At 42.6% G+C, this 12986-nt stretch overlaps 1 protein-coding gene across 1 annotated transcript in view; it reads right to left on the reverse strand.

The window, feature by feature from the left end:
- Positions 1-299: 299 nt before the first annotated feature.
- Positions 300-12986, reverse strand: part of best2 (bestrophin 2) — a 28048-nt gene continuing 15361 nt past the window's right edge. The window contains exons 5-9 of the mRNA XM_060899558.1: positions 8664-8741; positions 8173-8325; positions 4695-4775; positions 2245-2399; positions 300-1029 (exon numbers count right to left, since the gene is read on the reverse strand). Of these exons, the coding sequence (XP_060755541.1) occupies positions 300-1029; positions 2245-2399; positions 4695-4775; positions 8173-8325; positions 8664-8741 (1197 nt within the window). The remainder of the gene's footprint in view (positions 1030-2244; positions 2400-4694; positions 4776-8172; positions 8326-8663; positions 8742-12986) is intronic.

Raw genomic sequence — 12986 nt, forward strand, 5'->3', positions numbered from 1 at the left:
GCGATTTATTTTTGTGAAAATCAGCAATTTATTAATTAATACAGAAAGGAGGTCTGTGTATAGGGTGACTTTACATATGGACATAAAATTAAAAACATTTTTCTTTTTTTAACAATATACTACATACTTAGAATTTGAATAATACCTTGGTGTAACTCAAATGATCATTAAGTCGTTGGTTATTTGATTAATTTAATTTGATATCTTTGATCAGGGGGAAAAAAAACCTGTACCAGTACTATACTGTGTTCCATCCAGTCTATTTTATAACCCCAAGTGAAAGGTGAAAGGTTGCTCTGTCATTCCTCCGCCTTGTTGGACAAACAGTTGACATCTGAGCCCATGCTGATGCTGCGCTGGCGCTGTTTGTATTCTTCAGATGCCCATTGTGGTGCTTCAGGAAATGAGGGAACTGTCAAGAGCATCATACCTGACAGTGCATTTCCATTGGTCAATGGTGGGGTCATGACCTTAGCCTGGTCTCTGATTGTCTGGAAGGAGGAGAAGTCTGGTGTGGAGCGGTTGGCGTTGGGTGAAGGTGGAAACTTTGGCTTCGTTTTCTGCTTCCGCACTCGTGTCAAAGATGGAGGTATCTTCAGCATCGCTGGTTCTTTTTCATTCTTCAACACATTTTCTGGTCCACTGTTTATCGCTTGACTCAGGTTAAACTCCTGCACAGAGAAAGGAGTGTGTGTATCGCAGGTTCCTCTGCAGCTGCAGGTGGTGCTCTGGGTGTCGTTTCCTAAACCCGACGGTAGTGATCCTCCTGCGCCCTCGTTCCGCCCGACGTATCTTTCCACCTCTCCTTCCTCACCATCAGAGTAGGAGGAGTCAGGGCTGACCGATTGGGTCAATCGCTGCATCTGAGTAGAGGTTCTTCTGAAGGCTCCACTCACAATGCTGGTGGGAGAAGGGGTGGAGCTAAGGAGTCGGTTAAACAAAGTGAAGTTGGGATTGCGAGTCGCGGATTCTTCCAGGTTCTCCGCGATTTCTTCCAGAGGCTGGAAGTGCATCTCCTCCTTAGGAATTCTGAATTTTGGAAAAAAGGTGTTTTATGTAACTGTATGGAATTGTAGGAATCTCATCTCATCTCATTATCTCTAGCCGCTTTATCCTTCTACAGGGTCGCAGGCAAGCTGGAGCCTATCCCAGCTGACTATGGGCGAAAGGCGGGGTACACCCTGGACAAGTCGCCAGGTCATCACAGGGCTGACACATAGACACAGACAACCATTCACATTCACACCTACGGTCAATTTAGAGTCACCAGTTAACCTAACCTGCATGTCTTTGGACTGTGGGGGAAACCGGAGCACCCGGAGGAAACCCACGCGGACACGGGGAGAACATGCAAACTCCGCACAGAAAGGCCCTCGCCGGCCCCGGGGCTCGAACCCAGGACCTTCTTGCTGTGAGGCGACAGCGCTAACCACTACACCACCGTGCCGCCAATTGTAGGAATATACATAGGAATTTAACTGCATTTTCATCCATCATGATATAAATTTGAGGGGGGAAAAAAAACATATGGCTTCATCCAGTGCTGTCTGGTGCATAGATCAATCACCCTGTTAAGGCCAATTTATGCTGACAACCCAGTCCTCGCAGACGGTGTCGCAGATAGTGTCTGCGTAGCCCCCCCACCTTCGCAGACGCTCTGCGCGCACCTCCCAAAAAGGTGACCACCGCAGAAGCCTCGCAGACAGCGTCGCAGACAAGAGGGCTCTGATTGGTCCACTCTACATCCGCTGTACACGCACTTCCGCTTCACTACTTTCCCGGTTTGTTTTGTTTTCACGACCGGCATTTTTAAAAACACGAGCGAAGATGGAGCAGCATGAAGAGCGGTTGATCGAGGAAGTACGTACATCTATACGACTCCAGTTCTAGTCATTATAAAAAAAAAAGTTCTAGTCATTATAAGTAACCGGAGGATAAACACTCCACTAACCACACCCACCAACTACTCCTAGCGACTTCGCGCCCCCTTGCGTTGTGCCAGTGAATAACATCGCGCATGCCTATTACTCCCCGCTCAACGATAAATTACAACTGTCTGCGAAAAGCTATCTGCGAAAGCCTTGTCGCAAGAGCATGCAGAGGCCTTTAATTTACACAAAAATCAGTTTAAAAAAAATGAAAACAAAAAAAAACCTAAACCTCAACAATTTGTAGCTTTTTACATGAGTTTGCAAAACTGTAATCTACTGATAGTGCTCACAGTGTGTGGAGTGAGACACCTACGCCATGTCGAAGGTGGAGCCCTGGAAGGAGGGTTTGCGGAGGACGAAGAGCGTGGCAGCGGTGTAGGGGGGCCGAGGGTTCGAGTCGTTCCAGTAGCGATCCCTCTCCATTTTGGGCAGATCACCGTACATTTCATCTACTGCCATCATTGATACCTGGAAAATGAAGTACAACATATATTTGATATTATATACTTTTAATTATTATACATACAGGACACTTTTTCAATGGAATAAAAACGTGTTCTAGTCCCGTCTAGCGGGTGTCATTCATTTGGTTTGATAGCATGCAATATTGTTAGCATATCGCTTATCCTACGTGTATTACATCACTCTACCCAATGGAGAATGAGCGTTGAATATTGCACGGTTGTCAAGACAACATGACGTCACATGCTGTAGATGTAAAACTTCTGCGCTAGCGAGCGACTGTGACAATTTGTAAACAAACATGGCCACCAGGTTTGCTTCGTTAAATATGGAAGATTTTGAAAGAGAAAGACGCGTTGAACACGCCAAAGGAATGTGTATGTATAATAATAATATTGGCTGGAGTTTTTTCATGGTCTATCAGATATATTCCATTCAGCATCATGCTAGCTAAATGGAATATATCTGATATGCCACTCAACACCAGCCAATATAATTTAAAGATTATACACATTGTAGGCATTATAAAACATTGATGCACCACGAATACTGAAAGTGCGTACCTTTGAGTCATTTCTTCAAAGAAAAAGATCTGGCAGACTGAGTTATAACGGATGAATGAATGGAGTACAACCCCGATTCCAAAAAAGGTGGGACAAAATACAAATTGTAAATAAAAACGGAATGCAATGATGTGGAAGTTTCAAAATTCCATATTTTATTCAGAATAGAACATAGATGACATATCAAATGTTTAAACTGAGAAAATGTATCATTTAAAGAGAAAAATTAGGTGATTTTAAATTTCATGACAACAACACATCTCAAAAAACTTGGGACAAGGCCATGTTTGCCACTGTGAGACATCCCCTTTTCTCTTTACAACAGTCTGTAAACGTCTGGGGACTGAGGAGACAAGTTGCTCAAGTTTAGGGATAGGAATGTTAACCCATTCTTGTCTAATGTAGGATTCTAGTTGCTCAACTGTCTTAGGTCTTTTTTGTCGTATCTTCCGTTTTACGATGCGCCAAATGTTTTCTGTGGGTGAAAGATCTGGACTGCAGGCTGGCCAGTTCAGTACCCGGACCCTTCTTCTACGCAGCCATGATGCTGTAATTGATGCAGTATGTGGTTTGGCATTGTCATGTTGGAAAATGCAAGGTCTTCCCTGAAAGAGACGTCGTCTGGATGGGAGCATATGTTGCTCTAGAACCTGGATATACCTTTCAGCATTGATGGTGTCTTTCCAGATGTGTAAGCTGCCCATGCCACACGCACTAATGCAACCCCATACCATCAGAGATGCAGGCTTCTGAACTGAGCGCTGATAACAACTTGGGTCGTCCTTCTCCTCTTTAGTCCGAATGGCACGGCGTCCCTGATTTCCATAAAGAACTTCAAATTTTGATTCGTCTGACCACAGAACAGTTTTCCACTTTGCCACAGTCCATTTTAAATGAGCCTTGGCCCAGAGAAGACGTCTGCGCTTCTGGATCATGTTTAGATACGGCTTCTTCTTTGAACTATAGAGTTTTAGCTGGCAACGGCGGATGGCACGGTGAATTGTGTTCACAGATAATGTTCTCTGGAAATATTCCTGAGCCCATTTTGTGATTTCCAATACAGAAGCATGCCTGTATGTGATGCAGTGCCGTCTAAGGGCCCGAAGATCACGGGCACCCAGTATGGTTTTCCGGCCTTGACCCTTATGCACAGAGATTCTTCCAGATTCTCTGAATCTTTTGATGATATTATGCACTGTAGATGATGATATGTTCAAACTCTTTGCAATTTTACACTGTCGAACTCCTTTCTGATATTGTTCCACTATTTGTCGGTGCAGAATTAGGGGGATTGGTGATCCTCTTCCCATCTTTACTTCTGAGAGCCGCTGCCACTCCAAGATGCTCTTTTTATACCCAATCATGTTAATGACCTATTGCCAATTGACCTAATGAGTTGCAATTTGGTCCTCCAGCTGTTCCTTTTTTGTACCTTTAACTTTTCCAGCCTCTTATTGCCCCTGTCCCAACTTTTTTGAGATGTGTTGCTGTCATGAAATTTCAAATGAGCCAATATTTGGCATGAAATTTCAAAATGTCTCAATTTCGACATTTGATATGTTGTCTATGTTCTATTGTGAATACAATATCAGTTTTTGAGATTTGTAAATTATTGCATTCCGTTTTTATTTACAATTTGTACTTTGTCCCAAGTTTTTTGGAATCGGGGTTGTAGAAAGTGAATGATTAAATGAAAAAAAGAATGACTGAGTGAATGGAGGGATGGACGTAGACAAACCTGGAAGTTCCTGTCTATGAGCCAGTTGGTTTCGAAATCATCATCATCCTCACCAAATGGGTTGATCAGCTGTTCTGCTACCTACATTTACAAATAAATATGACACAATATACACACACACACACACACACACACACACCAGACGGATTTTAAAGTAGGAATAACAATTTTGTATAAAAAAATTATATTTGTAGGTATATTAATGAGACTCAAAGCTCCACTTAAGAGCAAAGCTGTGGAAAAAAATTAGCCCCAACGAGGCTGTAGCTCATAACGGCCACTGTTGTGTGTGAGCTTGAAAGCCGATCAATCCTGTAGGAGGAGTAGCGATTTTTGTGTCGCTGCATCCATGGTAGGTGGTGCCACCTGGTGAACAATTCTTGTTGGAATGTGTCTTTAGAGTCTTCTGGGTGAGTTTCAATGAAAACGTCCCAGCAGTTTACAAACAGTAGTGTTTGGTGTGACGAGTCACCCAAAATTTTCAAACGCCCATAAAATGTTAAACATGATAGTTGGCACCACCGTCTTGACAAATTTTATACATACCAACCTGGGAAACATTCCATACGAGTTTGATTAAAATCTGATCACTCCTGTAGGAGGAGTAGCGATTTTCTAAAGTGTGGACGGACGATGACGGATGACAGACAGACGGACAGACGACACGTGATCGTGTAAGCTCATCCAAGCTAATAACCATCTGAGCTAATAACCAGAGTGGCATACAAGACAACCTCTAATTCCGAGATAAAAACAAACTTCACTTAAAGGTGCAGTACGAGATTTTGGAATTACGGTTCCCGCAAGCCATATTTTGAAAAGAAACACGCCCACCCTCGTCATGCTCCCACCCCCGCGTCTCCACCCCTCCTCCCCCTCCCCCCGCGTCTCCACCCCCCTCCCTACCCGCGCCTCCAAAGCACATGAACGCGCATTGCCAGTTCCCGAGCGTTCATGGTTGTTGCGAGGACTGTTTGCATTAAAATTTCCCATTCATTTGCTTTCATCTAGAGACATGATTCAAACTTTAAAACGTAGAGAAACTTCTCCTCTGTGGATCTGGCATTCAACTTTTTTACTAGGCTCTATACTTTTGGATCAGTCCCAGCTCAAACACCATGTGGGTTCCTGGAGAAAATCAGGCTTTATAATGGGTGTCTATTGCGTTACACACCAGTGGAGCTCGTTAAGTTAGAGTGTAGAGAGCTTGGAAAAATAGCTCAAACTTTCTCATTTAAACTGTGTTTTCAGCCCCAATTTTCACTCCACACACATCTCATCTCATCTCATTATCTCTAGCCGCTTTATCCTGTTCTACAGGGTTGCAGGCAAGCTGGAGCCTATCCCAGCTGACTACGGGCGAAAGGCGGGGTACACCCTGGACAAGTCGCCAGGTCATCACAGGGCTGACACATAGACACAGACAACCATTCACACTCACATTCACACCTACGGTCAATTTAGAGTCACCAGTTAACCTAACCTGCATGTCTTTGGACTGTGGGGGAAACCGGAGCACCCGGAGGAAACCCACGCGGACACGGGGAGAACATGCAAATTCCACACAGAAAGGCCCTCACCGGCCACGGGGCTCGAACCCGGACCTGCTTGCTGTGAGGCGACAGCGCTAACCACTACACCACCGTGCCGCCCTCCACACACATAATTTTCTCAAAAGTAGTAGCCAAACTTGTCCTGATTCACACAATGTGTCTACCTACACGATAGGACTTGCAGTTTTTGAATGAGAAGCCTGAAAGTGAGGAGAGGACAGGCACGCAGCCCCATAGACTGCCATTATAAACTTGACAGAAAAGCCACTCGTTTTTAACTCGCTCTAGTAACCTCATTTTTTACACTACAGACAAAAAATTTACATCAGTGTGTTCAGGAGAGCCTTGTGGCGCTCACTGTGAAAGAATTTTGTGAATATCTCCTTCCATTTTCGTGTAAATACCCATTGTTTGGAGGGAGCGCTCTGAGGGAAAACTGCCTTTTTTCTGTGCATTTCTGTCTCTCCCTGCTCAGCGCACGGGTTGGGGGAGGGGGTGGGTGGTGGTGGGGGGTCGCAGGCTTCAGCCTGATTGACATGTCAGTATCCAATCATTTTGAGGTGGTACCTCGATAGGATTGGATGGCGTTTTTCCTTTATTTTACACTGTAGACTGGATTAAAATATTTCGTTTTTGTGTCAAACCTTCTATTGTACTGCTTGCAACATGGGTGTGAGGAGCTTTTCAAGCAATATGGTAAAAAATACTCCTGAAATAAATCTCGTACTGCACCTTTAACTTCAGTGTGTTAATTTACTTCAGCTTGTGTAATTCATTCAAAAGTGGAAAAGAATCACAGTTTTCATAGCTCGGTTTCATGAAGAACAATTTTGGCCCTTCCATTTCCAAACCCTCAAGAGATAACAATAAGTAAGGACTAAAACACTCGAGGACGTGCTGTTACAGGAAAATAATAAACGACGGGGTGGTGTGAAGAGTCACTGTGACCACCGTGAAGTTTATATTCCATAAAGCATGTTGATACGTTCTTTACTCTTCTTATACCACAGCAGTTCCCCAATGCTAACAGTTTATATTTATTAAAGAATGACACACAATTTTTATAATTTACTGTTAGATTTAACTGAAACTTGACGACCTCTTTACAGAAAGCTTTGCCAGAGCAACGTTCAGATGTTATCGTTGCTAAATAAATAAAAAAAAACAGAACCAAAAAAATAATGATATTTATCATGAGATATAATGAACAGTTATTCCACAAAATCAAGTCGTACATGAGCTGATAGCCGACGAGGCGCGTAGCACCGAGTTGTCTATAAGCCATGTACGACAAGATTGAGTGGAATAACTGTTTTATTATATATACATTCACTGGATTTTGAGAAATAGAGCATTTTTATTTTTAGCAAATTCAAGAAACAAAAACTTTATACAAAATGTCCAACAAAATCATTTCTGCTTAGAATGTAAACAAACCGGTGAAATGACAGGAGCAATTCGTGAAAAATAATAATAATTCTTGAAAAAAAAAAGGATACGTTCTTACCATCAAACACTTTCATTCCATATTTTTGAGGGTTTTGTTTTTGAGTAGAGTTTTTATTCCATCCTTGGTTATTTCAGCAACATGCGCCGCCATTTTGTTTTTCTCTACTCACAGTACTGTATATGAGCTGATATCCTAGTAGTAGAGTAGCCAATCAGACCGTGCGATTGCTCATATCCAGTGAATATGGATAGAATAATTCTGTAAATACGAAGCCATACGAAGCCCTGTGTGAGTTTTTACTACAAAAACAATCCTGTATTAGAAAGAGCGGATTTATCTAAACCTTTGATTTTCCTGTGAGCCCGTGATTCACAAAATTATGACCAATCAGAGTCAAGCATTCAACTCTTCCGTTCATTTCAGTTGAAAAGACAGGTGAGAGAGTTGTTTTGTGCATCGATGCCCTGTTCGTGACCTTGAGCCAGCCAGCGTAGAAGAAGAACTGGAGCAGGGTAAAGATGGGGACGTAGAGGTCGAGGTCGTGACCTGGATAACCCTGGCTTGGGTCCAGAAACTGGCGGCCAATCAGACACACCAGGAAGAAGCTGTACACCGCTAATGTCACCACCTGGGATGGAAGGAAGGGTGTTTTATTTGTGAATTTTATAATAAGAGCACAAAGATAGAAGACGAGATGACAGTTCAACCGTCTCACTTTTACATACGAGTCCCTTTCTTAGTTGTGTTAAAACTATTAAATTGACTAACTGGAAACTTTTAAGTGCTTTAATCTTGCTGTTAAGTCAATCACTGACTGTATTCCTGCTTTTAAAAAGGATCGTAAATTATACATTCTTTGGCTTATGATTAATTGTCTATTTATTGTTGACTAAGACTATCGTTCATTGTAATCGTTAACGTTAATAATGCAGGTTTAATTAACTAGACATCACACACGTGTCTCACCTGTGTGTAAACAAGCGGCACGCTGATCATGTCATAGTGGAAGAGCATACTGCATTTCTCTCTGAACTGATTCAGCTCCTACAAAGCACAAAGAACCAGCAGGTCAAGCACAAACAACCGTCATACTGCATCATCATCATTTTTTATTTGATTTCATTTTAACTCTACAAATCACAGACATCCCAAGTCTCCCGGAAGTTCCGGGAGTCTCCTGCATATTGATAGCGGCTCCCTGATGCCCGCAAATTACATACAATCTCACGGAATCTAGAGCAAGCTTCATCCCGAACCTATCGACCAGTCAGTGAGTGCATAGAGCATGATAGTGGAGCGGATAGCTGGTAAAATATTTCACTTGGTGAGCAAAGCACCAAATTTTGCATGAAACTTTGTCTGCATGTACCTAACCAAAAATCATCGTTGGCCACTCAAGTTTCCACCATTTTCAAGATGGCTGCCATGATTTTCAAAATGGTGTCATTTTTACAGTTTTCGCCAACTAGTTTTATTATTATATGTACCATTTTTAATTTAAATTCTTTTCTTTTGCTAATATCTACCTCAATATGACTCCCCATAGCCATAATAGTTATTTTGTACAAAACTAACGTGAATACGCACTGCGCATGCGCAAGACATTCCAGAAATACAGACTTTTTTTTTTTATAAATAGCCGTTTACACTAAGACTCAGCGGATCTAATCTTCTGAGCAGTTACAACTACAGAGAGCAGTGCAAGACAGTCCTGATTTAAAGCATTTACAGTTGCCAGAACAGTTTATTCTACATCCACACTTGACCAGTTCCTGACATGATGCTGCTATAGGTGCTACTGACGTCCAATACGGCACCCAAACCCCATCATTTTTTATCCAACCCCAACTTGATGGTGATGGTAAGTCCTGCGTTTTACAAAGTGACTGACCCCATGTGTGTCCAGCAAATGATCAAACAAACAAATTCAAATGTAATTGCAAAAAGATACAAACGCAGTAATAAGGAAAATGACTTGTCACTATCAATAACTGAAGGCCGATGGATTATCCTTTTACCACCTACAGCTATAACACTTTAACGTATGGGATACAACTAGGTTCGAAGATGGAATTCCTACACCTAGCCCGATCGTTCATCCAGTGCAATTTAACTCCCGTGCGATCTGTACACCATTCGAGGGAATTTTAGCCCCGTCCCTCTTGGCTCGGCTCTCCCGCGTTGGCACACTCCGTCAATTCGGATACGACATCACGACCTGTATATACGGGGAGGATCGTAATGTATTTGGGAGACTTTGTATCAATAATGAACAAAGCTTACACTGAACCCCATGCCGAGTTTAACGGCAGTAAATTGCACCATTGTGCCCTGGTAGTGTTTGCAATTTACTCTTTTGAGAATATAAAACAACAGTTTCTTAGTTGCCCTTTTGACTCAAACTTTTATCATGCTCCTGGACAGTTTTGATCCAGGTTGAATTATTTTGAAAGAACAGTCATTATAACTTCACTCACATAATAACCAAAGCCTTCTACATTAAAATTGTGAAAATCCGGCCAAAAAAATGACCACGATAAAGATATATGTCCATATTTCAGAAATTTGGTTGTTGAAAATGATGCCATTTTGAAAACGGCGGCAGCCATCTTTAAAATGGCGGAAATCGCGATGGCCAACGATTGTTTTGTAAAGAGTATGGTTTGATCTACATGTGTGCCAATTTTCATGCTTTGCTCACCAAGTGAAATATTCTGGTGAAAATTTCATGTTAGCCGCTACACTGTGAAGAAGAGCAGCAGCTGCTCCAGCTGTTTTCTGGAACCCAGAAAATTAATGCATGGTACAAATCATCGTTTGTTTGTTTTTTGTTGTTTTTTTTAAAACTGATTTGGTGTTCAACTTTCACGGTTATGATGAAGCAGTGTCTCTTTGTATTCGTCATCTTTGTAAGCTCACTTGCTCGGCAGAAGGCTCAATAATGGCAATAAATTACGTTCACTTTCAGTGCTGGAGCTCCAGCAGCAGGTGGCGCGCAACCGCCAGGAATTTGTTAGGATTCACCTCCAAAACTAAGTCGCTCATAAAACTACAACCTTTTCTGGTTCAAACAGAACCAATTAGGACCATGTACACCCTTTCTATTTTGTGCTACAGCGTTAAGTAGAGGGGTGTGTGGGGGGGGTCAACGCGTAATTACCGTTACTTATTAAATTAAATTATTTATCTCATCTCATCTCATTATCTGTAGCCGCTTTATCCTGTTCTACAGGGTCGCAGGCAAGCTGGAGCCTATCCCAGCTGACTACGGGCGAAAGGCGGGGTACACCCTGGACAAGTCGCCAGGTCATCACAGGGCTGACACATAGACACAGACAACCATTCACACTCACATTCACACCTACGGTCAATTTAGAGTCACCAGTTAACCTAACCTGCATGTCTTTGGACTGTGGGGGAAACCGGAGCACCCGGAGGAAACCCACGCGGACACGGGGAGAACATGCAAACTCCGCACAGAAAGGTCCTCGCCGGCCACGGGGCTTGAACCCGGACCTTCTTGCTGCGAGGCGACAGCGCTACACCACCGTGCCACCTAAATTATTTATTTATTAATTTATTTATTTTTACTAAAATACATCGTGTCTCTGCAACCATACAAGATTTTTTTTTTTCAAAATTCCAAAGCCTACGATCTTCTTGCGGTGTCCCTTTACAGAGAGCTGATTTTAAGGTGAATTGAACCTGTTTGAAATTTTAAGGTAAAGTCTCGACAATAATCACAGAACTGGAGTGAAGGAAAAAGCCATTGCAAGATTAATTTATAATTTATAAACTTCCCTGTGTATTTCTGAATCTTGTCGTTGCCTTTTTATCCACTGAAACACGTGTGATGTTATACTGCATCTAAAATCATCTCATCTCATTATCTGTAGCTGCTTTATCCTGTTCTACAGGGTCGCAGGCAAGCTGGAGCCTATCCCAGCTGACTACGGGCGAGAGGCGGGGTACACCCTGGACAAGTCGCCAGGTCATCACAGGGCTGACACATAGACACAGGCAACCATTCACACTCACATTCACACCTACGCTCAATTTAGAGTCACCAGTTAACCTAACCTGCATGTCTTTGGACTGTGGGGGAAACCAGAGCACCCAGAGGAAACCCATGCAGACACGGGGACAACATGCAAACTCCACACAGAAAAGCCCTCGTCGGCTGCAGGGCTCGAACCCAGAATCTTCTTGCTGTGAGGCAACAGCGCTAACCACTACACCACCGTGCCGCCATCTAAAAACATGATTTCAATATCAAATGAATGGACACGCCATCCTGTTATCTCTCTCAACTAACTCATCTGAGTTTTCTGTGTTTATAGGCTCTGAAAGAGATTCTCTCACAACATGAGCAAAATTTACACTGATCAATTAATACTGTATCTTCAGGTACTATTAACACATCCATCTTCCGTCAAATATGTGATTTTCCGATGTGAAAATCAGCACTCTCCAGTCACAAGACAAAGCAATTCTACAGAGATGCGAGAGCATTCTACGTCAGAAGCTTTCAAAAAAAAAAAAAAAAAGGAAGAATTCCCAGTGAGAGATCAAATCTTGACGAATCTGTCAGTGGTCAATCCTGAGAACCATGATGATGTGAAACCAGAGCAGATTTTGACTTTGGCAGAGAGATTTCCAAATGTAATGAAGGCAGATACCAGAGAACAACTCCATTTAGAAGTCCTGGATTATGTCTCATCGAACCTGGAAGCACTGGTGCCAAATTATAAGAATTTACCAGTTGATGAGTTCTGGGGGAAGCTGTCCAAAGTCACATCTGTGAGCTCAGGGCAGTTGAGATTCAGGGAGCTCTGTCAGCTGATGAAGCTGCTATTGGTGCTGCCAAATTCGAACTGTGATGTGGAAAGGGCTTTCAGCATGGTGCATCACATCAAGACAAAATTTAGGAGTCAGACGTCTCACCAAACACTTGTGAATCCGATGTCTTGCAAGATTAACGAGTTTATTGACACAGAGTACTACGAGGTGGAGGTGTCTGGAAAATTGCTCCAATCTGCAAAGCAAGCAGCCTCTAAATACAATGAAAGCCTGCAAAAGGAACAGGCATAGAAGAGAGGAAAGGAAAGAGCCCTTTAGGCCTAGGCCTACATGTACAGTTGCATTCATTGCCATTCATGCAATTCATTCATTGTTCTGCTATACTCATCTGTGTTTCGGTATCTAAGTAAAGCAATGTTCTGTGGTGAACATTTCTATCTATCCTGGTCATCCTTCCTTTTTTTCTGGGGGGGTCCAGATTCAATCAGT

This window comes from Neoarius graeffei, chromosome 18, assembly GCF_027579695.1.
Source record: "Neoarius graeffei isolate fNeoGra1 chromosome 18, fNeoGra1.pri, whole genome shotgun sequence".
Classification (NCBI taxonomy): Eukaryota; Metazoa; Chordata; class Actinopteri; order Siluriformes; family Ariidae; genus Neoarius; species Neoarius graeffei.